At 40.0% G+C, this 22322-nt stretch overlaps 1 protein-coding gene across 4 annotated transcripts in view; it reads left to right on the top strand.

Moving 5' to 3' along the window:
* The window catches only part of itga11a (integrin, alpha 11a), a 54364-nt gene extending 32182 nt beyond the window's left edge, over positions 1–22182 (top strand). For 3 of the 4 annotated variants that reach the window (XM_015007848.2, XM_015007849.2, XM_015007852.2), the window contains 17 exons: positions 3181–3384; positions 4678–4808; positions 4916–5082; positions 6708–6847; positions 8561–8671; positions 8756–8841; positions 9811–10021; positions 10101–10199; positions 15813–15889; positions 15987–16070; positions 16266–16356; positions 16472–16585; positions 17848–17931; positions 18029–18139; positions 18282–18377; positions 19323–19436; positions 20885–22182. In XM_015007848.2, coding sequence (XP_014863334.2) covers positions 3181–3384; positions 4678–4808; positions 4916–5082; positions 6708–6847; positions 8561–8671; positions 8756–8841; positions 9811–10021; positions 10101–10199; positions 15813–15889; positions 15987–16070; positions 16266–16356; positions 16472–16585; positions 17848–17931; positions 18029–18139; positions 18282–18377; positions 19323–19436; positions 20885–20962 — 1998 coding nt within the window. In that variant the 3' untranslated portion in view covers positions 20963–22182. Of the gene's footprint in view, positions 1–3180; positions 3385–4677; positions 4809–4915; positions 5083–6707; positions 6848–8560; positions 8672–8755; positions 8842–9810; positions 10022–10100; positions 10200–15812; positions 15890–15986; positions 16071–16265; positions 16357–16471; positions 16586–17847; positions 17932–18028; positions 18140–18281; positions 18378–19322; positions 19437–20837 lie in introns of all 4 variants that reach the window. The other variant, XM_088004167.1, reaches the window with a different exon arrangement.
* Positions 22183–22322: the final 140 nt, after the last annotated feature.

Raw genomic sequence — 22322 nt, 5'->3', positions numbered from 1 at the left:
GGTGCCAAGCCCTGCTGGAAAATGAAATCCGCATTTCCACAAAGGCAGAAAGCAGAAGGAAATATGAATATAAAATGTCCTGTTGGCTGATCTGATGCAGGCCAATAGTGGGATTACAGAAAGCAGAAGATGACACGACTCCTGAAAACTTCGCTGACTGGAAAATACCTAGACATCAAGCAACTTGAATTCTGTGCTCTTCCACTCTTAACTATGGGACGTTTCCAAATCACGTGTTAAATTCACTTCCAGCTAGTAGTGAAGGTTTGAACACTGAGCAGCTTTCCAGGCCGTTTTCTCCTAAACCCCGGTGAGACCCAGGTCTGACGTCGTCTCCTGTTCAGGAGTGGCAGCTGTTGTCACAAGCTATTATCAATGAATAGATTAGTATTTGAACCCATTCTTATTTTTGGAAATTTGTTCAAAAACGTTTAGATAAAATTTGATCCCCCAGCAAAATAGGATTTAATACTTATTTGAAAAACTTGTGTTGGCAAGCAGAGAGCTGAGTCTGTTACTAGTTCGTCACCTAGTTCACACGTCCATGAAGACTTTGCTTTTGTCCCTCTCTTCTTCACAGAAAGTCTCTCAATCTTTTGTGATTCTTTTGGCTGCTTCTCGGCCACCACACCCCTTGAACTTTTCTTACATTTATTCATGTCAAACACACAAACGTAACTGCATTTAACTTGGAAATTATGTGAGGGAGCTTCCAAAATAAGGCATAATTGTGAAGCTGAAGGAAAGTTGTATGGTTTTAAAAATTCTTGATTCATATGTTTTCAATTCATTTCAGTTAAAATGTGTAGAGCAACGGTAAGCTGCAGTCTAGGTACCAAAATTACAGCTTATGAGATTAATAAAAGCACTATCTGCCTCATATTGTATGTATTTGTGATTCTGATGCGGTCCGGCTTAAAAACACACGATTTAAATTACTACATTTAAATTATGTGTGTAAATAAGGAGTATTGAAAATGTGAGGTTGGAGTAGAGAAGGAGCTTTTAGGACAGGTACAGCAAAGTCGATTTCAATCTCTGCACAGTGTGTCCTGAAATCTGGCAGTGGATGAAAAATAATATTCCACACATTATATCGTCTGACACGTTCGGCTGTCTCGCTGTGGACCAGTCGTGACCTCTCGGTGGCTCCTCACAAACCATATGTCTTAAATTAAACAGCATTATGTTTCCCTGTTTCTTTATAAATCTCCCAGTTTGTCACATATCCTCACATCAGGTAGCTGAGAAGTAAAAGCCTCCATTTAAGTCAACTTCGCTTGCATTCACCCAACTGAAAAAACAAGTGAGCTCATGTTTAATCTGGCAGCCATGAGTTTTATTACTGTATGACTGTTTGATGCCAAATAGAGCAATGATATGGATGACTACTAATGGACTCCGGTTCCATTTTCTCAGACTTTTGTCTGAGACTTTTTCCAGCAGTCTGCTTGCCTCTGAAGTCACGGTTATCTTCCATGGGCCTTAGCACTTCCTAAGAATAGAACTTCAAATAAATATCTTTGGCTGTAATGCTTTCTTTTTTTCCTCTCAGAACCCAAAGGTGAGATTCTTTAGATTTTTTTTTTAGTGCCTGAAGTTTCAGTTCAAAGAAAAGGAAAACAAAGAGTTATGTGCAAAACACAGATGTTAATCCAAACTCGGTATTCTGTTAAAAAAGAAAAAAAAAAAGGATAGAAAATAAGTGGTCTGAGTTTTCTGTATCAGCAATGGTTTGAAGATAATTGATGCAATAAACTCTAATGAATGCAAAGCACAATAACTTTATTTCTCTCGTTAAAACGTTTCAATCCAAGGATGGAGGGTCCTTTCACATCCCGATCAGCGTTCTACTGGGAAACGAACAGAACACGGTTCCTACATGTAGGATATGATTTTCTTTGAGAAACAAAAAGTCAAAATGCTATTTTGAAGGGTAATTTTTATCCAACACTCAACTGATTAAAGTTGAGCTTACATGCTGTTTCACTTGGGTACATGTGTTTTTATGATATATAAACTTAATAAATGCTTCCCCTCGTTTGTTCTGTGACCATCACATCTTTGAATCTTCTTCACCATTGATCAGTGTGTCCTCGTTACAGAGGCGTCTGTATGTGAGACTTTTGTTTTTAATGTGTAGAATCTGGGTCTTTTTTATGATTATCCAAAACACCATCTTCCCAGATTCTTAACAATACGCACTGGTTGTAAAAAACATTGCTTACCTTGTTGCTGGAGTATATAGCATGAAAAGGAGCAGAAATTGCTATTTGTTCAGTTTACCATGTTGACTCTTGTTCACAGCAGACAGAGTCTACCGAAATAAATTTGCTGAGGTGAAGTACAACCATTGATTTTAGCAACTTGTAAGTGCAAGGCTGGCTATTACCAGGGATTCAGTGACTACATTTTGGCACCACATACAGACTTCACATAGTTTTTTAGAATGTGATGAGTGATATTTTTGCATGGAGCAAAGGTCGTAGTAAAGAAAGATGCCGTGTTTTATGGAACTTTTAAGGCAAAAGATGCTAGTTTGTTTTCATTAGGTACCCACCTAAATATTTTTGTTGACCACTCTAAATCTAAAAAGTTGCTTTTTGCAGCGGTGACGGCAGGATGTCTGAAACTACTCCGCTCTTCAGCTGAACATCAAAAACAGGCAGAGGTGTTAAGCTGGTCTCCTAATTCTGACCATCTGGATGTTTTCCAACATGTCTGGAATGTGAACATCCAGTCTACGTAGGCTCCATATCGTAGACAAGACTTAAAGGATCTACTGGTAAGATCTGCGTGTGCAACACATCGACAGAGATCCTCTGGAGTTCAACGAGTCGCAGCTAAAGAAGACCTGCAGCCTGTCAGGCTCCTGGTTTTGATGTTGTTGCTTATCGGGATGTTTTTACACAGCACAAATCTAGTCTTTCTCTATATGTAGACAACAAAACCTTAGATGGGAAACATTCAAAAGACATAGAAGTGCAAGCTATATTTTTATAGAAAGGGCATTTAAGTCACATTTTAGCTTATATCCAAAGTAAATGTTGCTCAAATCAACTAGTTTATTAGTTGATCAAATGCCATATTTTTAAAACTGTGCCACAATCAATACCAATTGTAGGCAAGATTTCTCTAATGGTTTATTTGATACATGTACCTTTTTCCTTCTCGGCTCAGAATCGTTTTGTCCCAGAAGGAGCGTTGGAGATCCACAACGGCGGCCAGAACGCTCGCTTCGGCTCGTCTCTCGCTCCGGTCCCTGATCTCAATGGCGACGGCTTCAACGACCTGGTGGTGGGAGCTCCGCTGGAAGACGACCACAAAGGCGCCATTTACGTTTTCTTTAGCCACCACAACAGAATACTACGAAAATACAAACAGGTAGGGCATCCGTAAAAAATTACAGATGAACATAAGTTTTTTATGTTTTACTTTTTTTTTTCCAAACGCATTTACACATCTATTGAATTTGAAATGCCTAAAATATATTCATGAGCCTGACATTATCAGACGTTACTTCAAGTATCTGTGACTATGCCAGTTAATAACAGACAATAACTAATGTTGTTCACATAGGGTTAGATTGGATTTCTTTGAACTGAGATTTTTTTTAAGCTTGAAACGTTTCTTTACTTGTGATTTATCTACATATTTAAAATAATGTACCACATCATCTTGAGTTTGTTGAAAAAATAAAAGCATTTTCAGTGTGGTGGAAACCACCAAGCTAAGATATACTTGTTACCACAAAATGCAAAGGTTTAGTGGAACTGGACAGGACAGTTTACACAAGTTCAATGAAAATGCCACAGCAGTAACATCAGCAGACACTCTGTCTGCACTGATGAAGATTTACTCAACTCAGGATGACAGACGCTGGACGTGGTTGACTTATCTCATGATTGTTTCATCATTTGACCACTTGAGGCGCTAGTTGATATATGGAGCATTCAACTTCAGCCCAGGAAGAAAAATTATACCATCATGAGAAATTTACTCTGATCTGTCCTTAAGGTCCAGTGCACTGTAAATTTTACACCCTTGAATTAAAACAGAGTTGTGTTTTGTTATATTAATAAATTGCTGCATTTATTTTTTTTAATTTAATGTTTTGGCTTTAAAAGAGACTTTTTAAGTGTCGACAAATAACATAGATTCAATACTAAAACTTAACTGAGTACTGCATAATTGTAAGTTTTTGTCACTGTTGATTATCTGAAGACTCAAATGGAGGCTCATGGTAGAAGTTAAATCCATAATTAAATACAAGTTGCTGCTAAAAAGCAACGGAAACCAGAGCAAAATGTTCAGATGCAGCTGGAATATGGAGTTACAATAGTGTATCCTGAGCAACATAGGAAATGCAGAAAGGAGATGCAGAATAATAATTCAGTCAGTGTGACTGAAAAGGGATCAATCACACTGACCAAAGTAATAAAAAAACTACAAAATTTATAGACTGCTGAATGAAAATTATTTAAAATGTCCTCAATTACCTTTTTTTTTTACTTTTATTATTCCAAGATGCTGGTGATATTTAATGTAATGTAATATAAATAATAATAATCAATAGGAAGTTATGTTCTTGTTACTTCACAAATAAAACTTTCTTCATTTCAATAAAAGCTGGTGTAATAATTTAAACACATTCTTCGTCTGCTGTCTGTCGTCCAGAGAATAGCAGCGGTAGATCTGGCTCCGGGCCTGCAGTACTTTGGCCGCAGTATCCATGGCAACATGGACATGAACGACGATGGTTTAGTGGACCTGGCAGTGGGTTCCCTCGGTGCTGCCGTTCTCCTCTGGTCCGTATATAAAACTCTGCTAGTGCAATTATTATTTTACGCTAAAACTCTCAGAAAATGTTTTCCAGAAACACTCTTAAGCCTCACCGCCTTTGTGACCCTCGCAGGTCAAGGAGCGTTGTGCGGATATACGCCAATGTCAGGTTTGAGCCCAGCAAGGTGAATATCTTTGTCAAAGACTGTCAGCGAGGTGGCAAAGACGTGACCTGCATGTCAGCGATCGTGTGCTTCAACATCACTGCCAGGACGGCCATTCCTCCCACGCAGGAAATAGGTGAGCCAGCAAAAACAATCATATGCAGGGATAACATCTGCAGTTTGCTGCTTCCTTCCCTCCTGTATCAGTTGTCCAAGCTGTTTTATGTAATACCTATTTAGCTGTTTGTTGTAATTCAGTCAGAAACTCAAAAATAGGTTACAGAAATATGTTTAGTTACACAACCATTAGACTCGTGAGATCTGTTGACTTCTTTTATGAGCCTTAGGATCAACAAATCCTTTTTTTTACAATTCAAATATAATTGTTTCAAAATTGATTAAAAGTATTAGGTTATTAAAGTGATTAAATAAGTTTAATAAAGGCTTGCAAAGCCCTGCTGCGTTCTGGCCGCCTGTAAAAACTGTAATGGCTCGTTCTGTCCAGAGAAAAAGCTTTACTAGCGGTAAGAGATTCTGGCCTCGCTGCTTCTTCTCTGCCAAAATGAAGCTGCGGCTTTGAAAACTGCTCCGTCGGTACAATTCTGCCACATTCAAATGCTTCTTTAACTGTGTATAGATCTGCATCTCCAGTTGCTTCTATTCACAATATAGAAATGTTGACCACTCTCTTGCAAAGCGTGCAAAAAGAAGTAAGGGTGCACCGATTGCTGTGATTCTCAGACCAGTGCTGAGGTAGATAAGGTCGAGGAATCAGATCGGCCTCACATGTAAGTATTGGCCGATCACCGATGTCCCAAAATTAAGGAAATTGGCGCCATTAAATCGACAAATCGGCTGGCTGATAAATCGGCGTAATCCTAAAACGAAGAGCGCTGTGGCACCAAAAGTGACCCACAGGAAGTGTGGTTATTACTGTGCTTACCATTTGTTTTAGCAGCAGTAGCATCAGAGCGCCGCTTCATTGTCCACAGCGGGAGTTAAACTTTTGACCCGGCGACATCTTCATCAAATCTGCTGGCCTTGCCAGAACAGAAAAGAGGCAGAGAAAAGGGGAGTTATCTTGCCCTTCATGGCTGAATGCTGCAGAACACATTTGTTTGATTTTTTTTCCCTTCGTCATGTCTGCCGAGTAATGCGTGGCAGATGTTCTGGTGATCGAGAGGTTCCTGCGGCCTGACGAATTTTTCTCCTGCCTCGATCGAAGTTAATCTCATTTATGTTTATCTATTTACAGTATTTCTGAGCATTGTCTACAAAACAAAGACCCAGATTTTTACATTTATTTTTTTAAAACAGAAATCGGCTCTGAAGCCCTTAGACGTTTCAAGTTAGAGTTGTAACATAAAAAAAAAGAACCAAAACTTTATAACTGATATCTCCACATATGAATTTCATTTCTGCATTAAGAGTCTTGCAGGTTTCCAACTCTCTTGCTGACCTCAAACATAACGCATGAATAATTTCAGACTCAGTAGATTTTTCCTCATTCCATTACAACATAAGCCCACAAGCAAATAACATCTAGCACAATGTGTTCTGGGGAAAGCCACAGTTTGGATTCCTGTATGGGACGGTCACACGTTGATAAAATACACTAAGTCAAGCGATTTTTTATTTTTATTTTTTTCAGTGATATTATTCTCCATGAATTTTATTCAATCAGCCAAACTTCTATGAATTAAAATGTAACTGTTTATTTACAGAAGTGGCCACTGCTAATTCCGTTTCTGGTCCAATCAGGGATCAGGTATAACGTCTCCATTTTGGAGAGACGTTTCAACCCTCGGGCCGTGATGGATCAGCCGAGCAAGATGCAGCCTCAAAACCTGACGCTGCTTCCTGGAGGTGAAGTCTGCGAACACATCTACTTCCACGTCATGGTGAGGCTCACAAGGTGGAAAACCAAAGTCACATGACGGCATGAAGCCAAAATTATGTTTTTGATTGTTAATTTTACATATTGATAGTCAAAGGACTGACATCTCAAACATGGAGGATTCGTAGGGAAAATTCTGATGTTCTTGTATTTTAGATCATTTAAATGTGGTCTGATACGTACGATTGCTGCTTCTAGCTAATAGATGCAGCTGAACATGATGTACTTCTGCAGTGTCATTGGTAAAGTACAGTGGTAAACCGTGGCTCAGTGAGCAAGATCTGATCAGATCCTGTTGTAGAAGTCCAACAAATCATACGCAAAAGAAAACTAACATCCAGAAAAACAATACATTTCTAGTGTTTGTGGTAAATCCTCTGACTGTTAATCAAACCATCACACTCAGGAACTCTTTGGTTGAATGCACAATGAAAGACGGTAACCAAACACACAAAACCATCCACACAGAAAGCACCAGAAAGCTAAAACAAAGCACTGATCGAAACAACAATCTATGAAATCTAAACCACACTTTATTTCAAAACAAAGATTTAGGACAGGGTTGTCCAAAGGTTGTCCTGTGATTGATTTTGTGCCGTCCTCGGCCACAATTTAAGAATATTACCGTTTTCCCTTCCAACTTATTCGATTGACAACGATTGATTCAGATAGAGACTTATTAGTCATTTATCAATGACATTTTTTGGTTTCGTTTTAATTTCACAGTAAGTCCACAGCAGGACTGTGACTTAAAACCAGCACCCAGTTATTCTGTTCTGTTTTCCAGAGAAGAATGGCCTTTACCCCATTCTTGTTGCCAAGCACAGAAGTTTTTAGACAAAAAACCCCAAAACAAGACAGAAAACTATGCACCTGAGAATGAATAATGAAACTGTATGTCATTCTTTTGATAAGGCAAATGTACATTGTAGTAATATTCTATTGTCTCCTTTTATGCCTTTACTGATGCGTCTCTCAGTAGTCCAGCAGCTTACCAGGTAAATTTTAGTTTTCCTAGAATTTCCTAAATGCTAGGAAAACTTCAGTGCGTAGTCCCATTAATTTAATTGGAAATTACCTGACTTAAGCAAAGTTTTTCCAAAATAAGTAGCGTCCATTTTCAAAACTAAAATTCACCCTGCAGTGCAGGCCACTGAAAAGCCACTCAAAAGCTTGTCTTTCTGCTCTACACTGAGCATTGTGCTGAGTCTTCTTCTAGCCATAATTTCTGACATTATGTTAAAGGTGTGACTCAGATTGCCACACTGAGCTGGTCGGCTTCAGCCTTTCTGTTACAGCCTCTCTGCTGCTGAGGGAAGTCGGCAAACTCTGCAGTGAAGAAGCCCTCAGGCTCAACTGTTATTGTTTTTCTCTACAGAGACATAAGTGACTGTGATTATAAGGCCCACCCACATAGATGAAGGATTTGATTGGTTGATCTGTCCGACACTTTATGACCAATCCCAATTCTACCATGTACCCAGCATTTTCTCTCAGTTGCTTTGTTTCTTCAGATAAAAAAGTAACAAATGTAATAAATTCACTCATGAAAAATGAGCTTTAACTTTTGGTTGTTATTGAGTTTAAACAATGTATGCCTTCAGAGATGCTCTTGAGAGTCTGTGGCAAAATATAGGAGTCATTGCCAAGAGTTGTAGTGACAAACCTATGTCAGTGATTGCTGTTTGAGCGAACTGGCTTCCTTATTTATATGTAGGAGACCACGGATTATGCAAGACCCATAGTGTTCGCTGTGCAAGTAGGACTGGAAGAAACAGACGAGGGACCAGTTCTGGATGACAGCTGGCCTGCCGTTGTAAAGACTGAGGTGAGGATACTTTTAAGTTGATGAACAATTATTAGACTGAGCCAAAGTAAAATTGCTAACAAAAGGATCCATTTGTCTGAGCAGCTGCCCTTCTGGAATGGCTGTGATGAGGACGACCGCTGCATGCCGGACCTGTCGCTGCAGAGCGCAAACGACCTGATGACTCGAAAGTGGGTACACTTACAATAATCATGGCACATGTAGCAGTGGGTAAAAGTTTGGAAAGTGAATGAAATTCTCCGAAAAGTTCAGGAAGGTTTAGGATCCTCTCCTTAAAATGATTCAGCCAAAGGTTGACACCAGGGCAAAGCTTGCTTAAGGATGTTCCTGCAGAATTTTTTGGGGGGCTAACATATTGTAAAGAAAGGCAACAAAGTGGCTTCTTCTCAATAAGAAAAACATCAAGGACTGTGCAGGAAGTTGTGAAATGTGACTTGAGAGACTTGGGGGAAGTTATTTTCTCAGGTGATGCATCCTGTAACAACTTAGATGTGACACGGACAGCGGGGAGCAGGGGCATGGGGGGTGTCCCGTAAGACCGTCAGTTCCCGAAACTACAAAAAGAAAATCCTTGTAAAAAAAAAAAAAAACGCACAAGGTAAAAAGCATGTCAGGTCAAAATGACCCCGTCTCTTAAGACTGCGGGAGGATCAAACTGTTTGCAACATCTGTCCAAACAAGAAACAATGAGTCCTTCCACTACCCCTGAGTCAGCAACAGCGGATCATCTTGATAATGGTTGCTTACTCATAGTTCTCCTAAAAAAATACGTCTATGAATAAATGGGATCAAAGCCCCTTAGCCCAATAATCCACAGCAAGTCAGTAATGAACAATAATTTTCACATCACAAAAAACATCAAATGTAAAGTTGACTCACCTAAGTTACATTAAGCTTCTGGCTAGAACATCAGAAGCTGTCGATGTCTGGAGAGATGGTTGAAAGGTTGAAAAAGAAACCAGAACAAGACACTGACAAAAACACGTAACAGTACCGAAAAAGTAAAGTCTCCAAAGAAAACACTTCTGTTGGTCTCAAAATTTATAGCCACAATTATGCATATATGTAAAAGAAGCATTTTCTCTCCCACCTACACTCCGTAAACTCAACTTCTGGCTTCTGTTTTCACTGTCTCCCAGACAGTTCTGTGCTCGTCCTGTGCAGTCTCGAGGCGTTTTCTGCCGCCATCAGGGCGGAGCAGGGTCGGAAGGGTCACTGCGGGTCGTTGAGGGAAGTAAAAAGAGGATGGTGGTGGACGTCAAACTGGAGAACAGAGGAGAGAACGCCTACAACGCCCTGGTCAACATCACGTACACGCCCAACCTGCGCTTCTCGAGCCTCATAGTGAAGGTACGCCTCGATCTGTAACCTGGTCTGCAGTTTCGTCTTCTTCCGTGCGATAAAATCTGAACGTTGTCTATTATTTCAGGACACCTCGGAAATCAAAATCGACTGCAGCACAGAGGAGAAGAAGAGAAATGAGAAAATCTGCAACGTCAGCGCACCTTTCATGCGAGCCAAATCACAGGTATGACAAACACAATGTGAATTACTTTAAAATCACATTCCATACTAAAAAAAAACCTAATAATTTTGTAAGAGATAATAACTTTGAAAACATAAGTTGCTGCTTTGAGATGATCTTCATCTGCATTTTCTTTTTATTGCATCTGATTTAACAGCTCGATTAAACCAAACAACACGTTCAAGATTACAATCAGCATTCATATCTTAATTTGTATCCAGAATGGATTTAAGTGGGATTTATTTATAGGCCTGGGAGTAGATAACATCCCTCACAACCCTGTTAAATTGCTGCAACCTAATACCTTTTTCTCCCTAAAGCTCTTAATTCCCGACTTCACTTCTAGCCGCTTGAACTCTAAATCTGAAAGTTCAACCGCAAAGCAAGAGGAGGAACTGCTTAAGCAAATAAAACTCAGTCGGCTGTGGAATCAAGAAGGTTGCACAGTACAATTTCAATTAGAGCTTTAAAAACGAAGCCTTGAAGAGATTTTAAACATTCCTTAGAATTGGATGGCAGTGTTTTGTTTTTTTTGTTTTGTTTTTTTTGTTTTGTTTTTTTGCTCTTTTTTTTCTGTCCAAAATAAACAGTCAAGTTTTAGAAAGTTCCTGGCTAGGATTTGTCAGTCAAGCTTTGTTTATAGGTGAGTGGTGTCTTGCCAAAAACGGGTCTGTTAAGAAGCTGATAAACAGTGAACATACTACTTGTTGTAGATAACAAAAGAGAAGCAAAAGAGTCAGTTCTTCAGCTGAACCAAGCTAATTTCTGCTGTCTTGAATAGAGTCTTAAAAACGGCGTGATGGGAGCGCCGGGTGGCTCAGCTGATGAGACTGGGTCCTGGGTTTGACTCCAGATCTCGGGGCATCCGCTGCATGTCTCCGATTCTCTCGCCTCCCTATTTCATGTCCACTTAAAGACCGCTAATAATTAAAAAAGAAAAATGGCATGGTGATTTATGCAAATGCATAATGGATTTTCAAACAAAGAAAATAGTCATAAGTTGCAGGTTGTGATCTTTCAGTAGATATTAGCCATACAGAGCTGCAGTAACCAGTTTTCTAACTAAACACGGGTTATGTTGTCTAAAAGTGATAGCAGTTTAGAGATTTAGAAATTAAGGTCATTCTTTCTTAGTCCCACAAGTGAGAAATTTGCAAGCAGGAAGTGAATAGAAACAGCACAGTATGAAAGTAAAATAAGGTTAAATTCTTCCGGTCATAGTAACTGAAGAAAAACAGCTCAGTTAAAAAATTAGCTAAAGATGATACAAAAAAAAAAAATTACAAATATTGTCGCAGTTTAAGTGAAAGCTTTATGAGTGATTTTACCTCTCTATTAAGTTGTTCCTCTGCCTGGAAACACTTTATATGTACTGTAGGCAGCCAGAAAAAATGTCTGCAAACCTCGACGAACTGGAGTAAAAATGTCTCCACAACAATGAGACACAGAATAACTAATTCAAGTAAATGCTGCTAACGGTGGCTGTGCAATCTAGAAAACTGTGGCTTGTGTTTAGTTTTTATTTTTGCACAAAGCTTTTTGTTATTTATTTTTATGTAATTATTTTTGGCTTCTCTTCATGGAGTTTTCATGTTCTCCCCATGCAGTGAATATTTGTGTGACTGGTTCTGTCCTTAGTGCTCTGCCCCACCTATTGCTAAGTGATATCTGGAGATCACCAGCCAGTCCTCCATCCCCCCACAAACACTAACCTGGTGCAGGAAACACGATTTTCTTTTTTCTCCCCTTTGCTTCATCACTGTGGCACCAGGTGAAATGGAGAGAAAAATGTTGAGATCTTATTTTTCCCTCATCTGTTTCTGATTTTACTGTCAATGCTGCTGTTTCTAACCCTCTCCACTCAGTTGTAAAGTCAGCACTATTTACGGGACTCCACATTGTTGTGTGTGTTCTTTTTTTTTTTTAAAGGGAAGAGACTTAACTTTATTATTTAGAAGGTGATGTTTGGACGAACCCAGATAAGGATGACATTGGTCTTTTATCTCGCCGTTCATATAAAAGCACCTAAACTCATCTTTTTGTGTCTAAAACCCGTCTTTTCTGCTCATGTGGTGATGATAATCTCCCTCGCTTTCCATATTCACGTAAAATCTTTTGTGGAGAAATAAAGGAAGAAGCTCAAACCATGTATTTATAGCAAACAATGCTCGTCGCCGGGGCAACAAAGCATCCAGCATCTCTGCGCCGGGGCTCTCCGGCAGCTGAACCTGGAGCACCCTTTAAATCTCCCAGAGTGATTCATACCCGCTCATTCGGCCTGAACAGCATCCAGAGCCACAAAGCTGGACTGCTCTGGTCAAGTTCCTTTTAAAAATGTGGTGAATGTTAAACAAGGATGATTGTACACCTGGGCAACTGCCAAACCAGTCCGAACCACTCTTTCACTGAAGGAAAATAGGAACTTTGATGCAAGCTTCTTCTTTTTTCTTTTTCTTTTTTTTTAGGAAAAAGGCAGTTTTGCCTTCTTTGGTTACTTCACTCCAGTGCAGAATACAAAAAAGATTAAAAAAATACTGTGAACTTTAAACTTTAACGTTGTGCACACGTTGGTGGCCGTCCTGGTCAGCTTCTTGTGGATCCACTCGTAGTTTTCTGTACGTTTTGCACCTACTGGTGCTCATTAGTTGGTGTCTTTGTTTAATTAAGATTCCCCTCTCAGCATGTTTCATTCCAGTTTATGTCCCCACTGCAGAGATTGTTTCGTTTTTTTTCCCCGAGCTTGTAACAGGAATCTTCACAGTGCCGGTCAGCCTTCCTCTTTCGGAGGCATTGTGGTTGGAGAAAAGAAAACAAGAAAGAGACCAGTGGGGAAAAAAGAAAAGAGACACGGATAACAAATTGTCTTGGTCAAGACACAGAAGCTGTTGTAGGGAATATGGGTGTTTTGGCTTTATTGAGATACATTTCTGCCAGCTGATGTGATTAAGCTAGTAGTAAGAATTTTAATTATCTCCCAGCTTGAATATTGTCAGATGATTTGGGCAAAGACTTCAATTGATGCAGAATAAAGCTATTTAGCATTGAAGCAGGACTAGCATAGATACCATACATTTTAATTTAGACTGGCTATGACAGCGTGTTAGCTACTATCATCAACATTTATTTATTCATTTTTTTTATTTCAAAGTCCCAAGTTTTTTTGTACATGCAGTTGAAAGATGTTTTCATATTCCCAGGGCAAAAACACATTTTCTCAAATGCATCTTTATTCACAGAGCAATGAGAGATGGATCTCTCTACCATTAACTCTAGTTAAAGTTGAACAGAAGTCAGTTTTAAAAAAATAAGTCTAAATATTGCAACACTTTTGTCACATTAAAACAACAAGCATCACTGTATTCCATTCAGTTCAAGTGTATTTAATTAAGTAAGCATTGTTTCATGATAAAAACCAACGTTTGCAGGAATCCCTGAGTTTTGTTACAGGACATTACTGAACAAACAGCATCATGACGACTGGTTTTTCACATCCCTGGTTTAATTGTTACAACGGTCCAGTCAAAACCCTTATATTACTGAGCTCTGAAAAAAATCATCTTCACACATTCCTTTCAGTAAATCCACTTTTTGAGTTGGAGCTACTTTGCCAAGAAGAATCACAAAAACGCTCAGATCCTGCAGACGTTCTGCTGTAGGCATAAAATCCCTACAGGTGGTTTTTGCACCAAAACTAGCAAAAACATGCAGTTTTCCTTCCACTCCCACTTCCCAATAAGACATTACTTACTATTTGGTCAATAATAAGAAATTCCAATTTAATTCATGGAGGTTTGCAAAGTGCCAAAGAGTGACAGATTCATGGGGGTATTAGTACTTCTGTAAGGCGCAGTAGGTGTACAACGACCTAATATGTTTGCACAGTGGATTTACGTTATTTATGTCCAAAAAGCTTCTGAACATATTTAACAAAATTACAATTTTAAAACCATCCAAAGGAATGTTTATCTTTTTTCACTGCACACATTATTGACGTGTCATAGTTAAAAATCCATCCATCATTGTTCAGTTTTTAGGGGGCCTGGTGCCTAAAAACAGGTCAGCAGTCCCAACACAGATCCAAACAAACGGAGCTGGAGGCGATTTTTAAAAAATCTCCACTTAATATGACAAGCATGTTTTTCAGACTGCGGGAGGAAACCGAGATAGCATTTGTTTCTGCACGTTTCATTTCAGGTTTTTTTTAATGAAAAGAACATAACTCATCAGTCGGTCGTAGCGTGCTCGTCACATTTGTTTGGTCTTAATAAATACAGTAAGGTCACAGTCTTCACGCTGCGTCTGCGGTTTGTCTCAGACGAGCCTTTAGTGGAGGAGGGAAGCTCCGGTAACCTTGTTGTGAATTCCTCTGTGGTCAGACTGGATCCATCAGGATTTCATTATGCCACAGAGGATTGTAAACAATGCTCGACTCGACTCCGCTCCTGCTCTGTGCGCCGGTCGGACCGTCGCTGCTTGACAGACCCCGGTTTGTTTTTGCTTTTCGTTCGGGAACATATTCTTATCGCTCGCTTTTGAAACGCCCTGAACTAAAGGGATTTTCCCCCTGCTGTCTTTAAGTAGCACCCACTGTGTGAACAACTTTCTGGGATTAAATCCAGAGAATACAGCAGGATATGTTTCTGCTAAATCCATAATTCAGAGCCTTTACAAAGCGTAGATATGTATAAAACAGCTTGTGGAGACATTTCTGACTTACTGACGCGCCTCAATTAATCAGAAAATCACCAAAAAGCCTATTTATATCAACGATCCATTTCCAAAAGGAATGACTGTAGAATATTAGCATTCAGTATACAGAGAGTGAAAGCTTCATGCATTTATCTTTATTTATTTGGATGCTTTCGACTTAGAGCCGATGAAAACCCCAAATTCAACTTCAGAAATTTTAATATGACAGAAAAAAAACAACAAAACGTAAATGTTATCTTGTGACCGACACAATCATGAGGAGGACTGGTGGCTCTCCTTTAGACATCCGATGGATGGAGGGTCATTGTGAAAGAACCTGGTTGTTCACAAAAGGATGTATCCAAGCATATTAGTAGAACATTCAGTGGAAGGAAAAAGTCTTTTTAAAATACCAAGCCAAGAGTTAAGAGCTGAGTTAAGCCACTCCTGAAGCAGACACTTAGAGGTGGATGTAAAGTGTGTAATGCACTAGAAAATGATGAATGATGAATGACATAAAGTCTGAAGGAAGAGTGGAAAATGATCCGGGATCCAAACTGAGGACCAGTGAAAAGCCTCCACACTCGGTGGTGATTTGAGAAACCATGTGTCTGCTGGTCTTATGGCTGTTTAGTACGTAGACGTGCCTTTCAAAAGGCCGACCTCTCTGTAGTGTGTCTTTAACTGGACTTCTGTAATATTTGAATATACTGAGAAAATAAATGTTGTTTTTTATTAGCTACATAAATGTTCAAAACGGTAAATAATCACTTGACGTGCATTGCTTTGTCATGAATGCGAGTTTCACTTTTTGAGTGACGTTACTGAAATTAATTCACTTCTCAACTTCTTATCTACTTCAATTTGATGCACTTTTGTATCGGCAGGGTTTTAGAAGGAATTTTTGTTGTTGTTTCGCTGCTGCAGGTGTCGTTTCGCCTGGAGTTCGAGTTCAGTCGTGCCGTCTTCCTGGACCACCTCAGAGTTCTGCTGGAGGCCACCAGGTACAAGCTGCACACTTTCTCCATGTAGCGGATCTCTTCTAGACATTGTTTTCTACGTTCAAGAAAGACAAAAGCTGTGCACTCGCTCTCTCTACAGCGACGGCGAAGAAGTGAACAGGGCTGACAATGTTAATGACATTTATTACTCACTGGGTTATGAGGGAGACCTTCTCTTCACCAGGTTTGTCAAATCCCTTAACTTCTCACCAAACGGGTAACTTTGCTGAAGTTATTGCTGTTATTTATTTATTTATACTTGGGGAAATACAGAATATATTTGCTAAGTTCAAGTGAAAATGGAATCTAAACTTAAACAAAAAGAAAATACTTAAAACTGCGGGGTGCCTCTGTTGGTTTTTACTGCTTGCATCAAAAGGGACTCGAACCCGACGCGCTACGAGATCAAACCAGAGCTCTCGCTGGAGGAGCCCGGAGTTATCGGCCCTCCTTTCAACTTCACATTCCAGGTGAGAAGGAATTTTTTTCTCACCCGATTATTTTTAATGCGTCATACAGGAAAACGCTGCCTGGAAGCAATTCACACCATTCCCCTCTCTCTCCTTCTCTCTGTGTGGCTCTCAGATTCAGAACCTGGGGTATTTCCCGGTGAGAGATCTGCAGCTAAACATCGAGATTCCAGAAATGACGAAGAATGGGAACCAGCTCCTGCAGATATTTGACTTCTACATCGACGAGGTGAGTTCACAGCCTGGACGTGAATACGTTTCATTTAAATGACAATTAGACGTGAACCCCAACAGATTTAAGTTTGGTTTCCAAACACTCACACTTTCCTGCAAAATAGATTGATTCATCTTGATAAATAGCTTAATACTAAAGATCTTTAAAAAGTATCCTTTGGGTTTTTTTGTTGCCTTTTCACTCATTCTTAACTGCAGATTCTATTTTAATGTAAAAAATTTGACTCTGACCCATGAATCAGAAATTTTCCTTATTATTATAATAATTTTTTTTTTCACGCCTTCGCTCCTCTTTCGAGGCGAGTCCCACCGAGTTAAATCAACTTAAAATGTAAAACACCTGTCTGTAGGATGTTGCATCTCTCAGTACCTTTGCTGTCTTTGAAGAAGTTTTGAACAACATGACTTTATAGATGGATTTAGACCAACCTCTGTTATGCCTGACCCTTGTTTAGCTGATTTGTTAAAACACTTTTCAACATGGAGCCATGATCACCAGATCGAATGACAGGCCAGAACAAAACATCTGTGCTGACAATTGATCGTGGCCACTTTAAACGTTCACAAATTACCCTCTGGTTCTTTGAAAGCAAATCATAAAGAAAAAGGAATGACTTATAATTTTGCACCCTCTAATTTATCTGGTAGGCATTGTGTTTTTTTTGGGGGGGGGTGGGGGGGGTTTGGAGATCTACATCAAATCGAAATACCAGGAACATTCAAAATGTTTCCCCAAAACAGATCATGGAACTATTAAATCTGAATTGTGTGTCTCAATTAATGCGTGTTCAGTGAATGATTTCTGTATGACTAGATAAGGTTAAAATGCAATTCAGAGTTTAAAATCTCAACACAGCCCCTGAGTTTATCCAACCTGTGAATCAGACCCCAGTTTTAGTGTTGTGGATTAACTCCACTTGATTTATGTCGCACCAATTCAGAGTAAATATCTCCAGGTCTGCAGTTAGCTGTTCTTCCAGTGTTTACGCAGCGCCTACCGCAGAGAGGCCCGCCCTGGTCAAAAAGTCACATCCTGCATAACAAAATACACCACTGGCTGCTCTTTGATTATGTTTTAGTTTGTAACGTTCCAAGATGCCAATGCTTGGATTTGACTGGAATCACAAAAAAAAAAAGAAAAATGCAGAACTGGGAGAAAAAGAAAGTTTACTGTAAAGAAATATTTCAGGATACAAGTTCATTAATAATGATATAAGAAGCCACCTTTACTTTATCATCCCCCTCCCTCCCCCTCAGAGAGACGGCACGCGCTGCTTACCGCCTCAGCACATCGCGCTGAGCAGAGCTTCTCCGGAGGATCTGTCCCGCTTCTCACGCTTGGTAAAGTAAAAAAAAAAAGAGAGAACAACGATAAACTGCAACCACAAATAATGGCATTCAGCTTTGTCATCACCCTTAAATTTGTTTCTCCACTCAGAACCAGTCCAACACACTCACCCTGCCAATCCAGTGCACGGTCAATATAGCCTCCCACAGAGACATCGGAGTTCGAATCACCGGAGCGCTGAGGATAGACACGTTACACGCAGTGAGCTCTAACCTCCAGACACGCATTCCGCAAACGCAGCTCGCCAAATCGCTGTGCGGCTCGCTGTTTGCTGTTCTACCTCTCGTGTGAGACATGGCGGTAAAACAGCGGCCGCGTGCTTTGATTTTTTTTTTGTCTCCAGCTGAAGTTTAAAGTCCTGGAACTGATAACGAGTGCCTCGATGGAGCTCCCCTCCGCCAGCCCCATGTTCCTACATGAAGAAAAGCCTGTCAGACATGTGAGTCAACAACAACTGCTGCTGCTGGAAACGGCTCCTGCCCCGGGTTTGACCCGATCTGAAACTGGCTTCTTAAAAACATCCGACTACGATCAGAGCTTTTGCCTCTTGGTTTTCTTTTTTTTTTTTTCCTTTTTTTTCTTTCTTTTTTCTGTTTCTTCTGTCTTTAAAACCATTTTCAAAAGAAAGCAATATTTACTTTTGTAATTGACACGTTTTACTGACTGAACATTAACTGTAACAATAAGGAGCATAAACACAGGTAGGTGTAGCCACTCTTATGAATGTCCCTGTTGGAGTGAATTTCCTTTGTGGTGCTGAGGGACCGAAAGGACCAGCAGCACACGCTGTCCAGGTCTGAACTCAAAAGTTGAACTTTGCTGCCATCTACTGGTCATTAATCATTGTCATGCTCCATTTGCTCTTTACGCTCATTAAAGCAACAGTAAATATTTTTTCCACATAAACAGGGGTAATGGGTGTATAATGACATTATTTGAAATTCATGATTCGTGGAGAGTGCAAATCATTAACATTTAAAAGCGCTGAATCAAATGTCTACAACAATCCTTTGTTTTGTGTGTGTGGGTGTGTGTGTGGGTGCGTGTGTGCGTGCGTGCGTGTGTGCGTGCGTGCGTGTGTGTGTGTTTAAATAACGATCAGCATTGGACAATATTTCTTTTTAGCAAGAACGTAACTTTTATTTAAGAGGTTAGCAGCTGTGATCAAAGTGACTGAGAAGTGTCACTTCTCAGTCCTGACTAACATCTATTATCTTTCATAGATTACCGTCAAGCATTCCTAATGTTGCATCTCCGATTGCATCATGCACACGACACTAAGAAATATTTATATTGATCACATAACGAAGCATCAAGACGCCGTAATGAATATGAACCTGAGTGTTTTTCGGCGAAGTGACATGTTTCTGATGCTGTTTGACAGATAATCCTGGAGATCAGGAAGGAGGGAGATTACAGAATCCCTACCTGGATTATTGTTGGCAGCACACTGGGAGGGCTCTTATTGTTAGCTCTTCTCAGCCTGGCTCTGTGGAAGGTAAGCTTCTCTTCTCGTGTCCCGCTTTACATCTTCTCATCAACTTTTCAGCGTGCTTCGTGAAAAGAAATACTTGTGTTTGCATGTAATAATAACAGATCCTGCTGTGAAATTATACAAGAGAGAAATAGCGGTTTAAATCGAGTCCTTCGTGCTACTTTGTGCTCGTTGTTTTTGCGTAAAATATTTGTTCCCTCGAAAACATCCCGAAATCGGTTCGCACTAGGGCTGAAACAATTCCTCGAATGATTCGAGTACCTCGATTACTAAAATTCCTCGAGGAAAATTTACCTGCCTCGAAGCTTCGTTAATTTATGTTTTATTAGTTAGCGCACCGTGTTCCGGCCGGGACTTAATTTGCGTTGCGCGGAGCTCTCACTTCCGCCTCTGAGTTGTTGACAAAAGCTAAGTCTCAGCGGCATAAAGTCCAATCTTCAAGATTGGCCCGTGGGGATTTTATTGATTGATGATAATGCCCGACTTTTTAATCGTTTTTGGGGAACCAATAAGCATCCTTAAAATGACTGGGGGATGCCTGGAGTACGGCAGCATTTCTCCTCCGGGGCTGCTGGTTGAAAGCGAACGGCGGGAAGAGCGCTGAGGTGAGCGGATAGCCTGAACAGGGCGGGCGGCTGAGTAGCTGATGCTTACCGTGTAAATGTAGCTTTACCGACGAACCGCACAATAAATTTCATATCCCGGTCTGAAGAAACGGGTGGCGGAGCGCATCGTACATGGCTGGTAGATGAGTTTCTGAGTGTGACCAGTGAAGGTGTCGTAAATATCCCGTATTGCTTCCCCCCGTGTTCGTCCCCCGGTCTAACGGTTCGTCAGTCCGCTGGTCTATTTCCTCCCCTCCACCCCATCTTACGTTCTTCATTCGCCCTCTCCTCCCACTCCAGGCGGCATTTCCCGTATTTTCAAACCCAAAGCGTGACAGGTTAGGTGGCAAGGTGAGTTTAATTAATCTATTAAACTCACTGAAGATGAATACATAAACTAAAAGCTGGATTGTAGACATTTTTTATAAGCACATTTGTGAGCCTGCCTCTTTGTTATTAAATTCAATATAATTTCAGATTTTTCTATAACTTTTCTTCTGGTTAACTTAGAAAGTGAGCTATTATTGTTACAGGTTAGTTTTCTAAACTACAAAAAAGCAACTGTTAGGGATGCTCAAATATGAAAAATTGGACTGATATTGATATCTGATAGTAACACCGGTATTATGCCAGATTTACCAATATTTCATTTTATAATTTTTTTTATCCGATTACTCGATTAATCGTAAGAATAATCGATAGATTACTCGATTACTAAAATATTCGTTTACAACAGCCCTAGTTCGCACCCGACGCCACGACAAAGCTTGCATGACCTAGCAGTGACGTGTGTTTCCAGCACGGAGTCGTAACCTTGTTTCTTCATGTGACCAATCGTCCGTGCAGCTCGGCTTCTTCCGGAGACAGAAACGGAAAGACAAGGAGGAGCAGGAGGCCAACGGCAAAGTAGCCGAGGAGCGGTAACGCAGGCTGAGTGAGTCCTGCAGACGCCTTTCCCACAGGGGACGAGACACTCAGGGCCCCACACCCCCCTCCCACCTCGCCTCTCTCCGGCCCCGCAGTGGCTGTTCACACCGACAGGGCGGCATTATCCGCTGATGCAAGGCTTTATTCAGTGCACTGGACCTGTCCCGCGTCACCAGCCTCTCTGACCCTCGAGTCAGCACTGTCGCACTCACTCAGCAATCTTGCACTGGTACATCGGTCCCACTTTTTTTTTTTTTTTTTCTCCGTATTCCACTGCCTGTGGTGTCGTCCCTCCACAGACCTTGGAGCTGTGGTGGTATTTTTCTTCCTGGCTTCCTTCAAAAAAATATTTTTTGAAAAAATTGAAAAAAAAAAAAAAAAACCAAATGGAACTGTTTCTATTCATTTGGTTCGACGTTTTTATGGCTATTTCCTATTTGTGCGTATTTATTGTGCGAAGAAAAAAAAAAGTTTGTGCTTAATAAAACACCTCATGGGTGACTCTCCACCGCTGTCAAGGCATTACACAGTAATAATCTGCATTGTGTTTAGTTGTCAGAATCTATGAAAGAAGAAAAATGAGATGCATGGTGTTTCTCTTCCAGATGCTTTTCTTTACTTCTAGAAAAGGACGCTCCCGAATCCTACTTCCTCAAACACAAGATGCTCTTTAAAGAATTTCGATGCACTTTGTTGTTTTTGACATTGTACAAAATTAACTTGAAGTTGTAAATAACCAAGTATCTTTTTAAATTCAATTTCAGTATTACATTTTTTTTTTTTACAATATTTCCACATTTTATATAGCATTCCTTTTTTTAAGTTAAGCAAAAAAATAAATAAATAAATAAATAAAAAAATAAACAGCGTTGTGCTACAGAATGATCACAGTATGAGACGGTTTCATGCCTTTTATTGTGCACTGCATCAGAGCAAAAGGTGTGCATGAAATACTAACTTATAAGCAGATGTTACAAATAGGAATACAGAAGACGCGTATGGATCCATGCGTGTCGTTGACGTGATGTGGAAAGCTGTAATGTGGTCAAAAATTAAACGTGGTTGATGTTTGTTTTTCGTCTCTATTGGTTATCTAATGAGTTTCAGCTGCAAACGGACTGGAAATGTTCCTCTCACATCATTTCTGTTATTAAAAGTTGTACCTGTTGCTGTACAATTTGAAGGAAAAGCAAAGAATAAATTGATGTGGAAATGGATTTGAGTTTTTCTTTTTCTTTTTGAAGCGTTATCTCAATGTTCTGCTGATTACCAACTTAAAAGTCTAACTCATTTTAAAACTTTTACAACATGGTAAGAGAATATTGCTGTTTTTAATCAAGGTGACTGACGTCTGGAG

The sequence above is a fragment of the Poecilia mexicana genome, unplaced genomic scaffold (assembly GCF_051168715.1).
Source record: "Poecilia mexicana isolate PSO_F unplaced genomic scaffold, ASM5116871v1 scaffold_3, whole genome shotgun sequence".
Classification (NCBI taxonomy): domain Eukaryota; kingdom Metazoa; phylum Chordata; class Actinopteri; order Cyprinodontiformes; family Poeciliidae; genus Poecilia; species Poecilia mexicana.
This window is presented reverse-complemented; position numbering and strand designations above follow the sequence as displayed.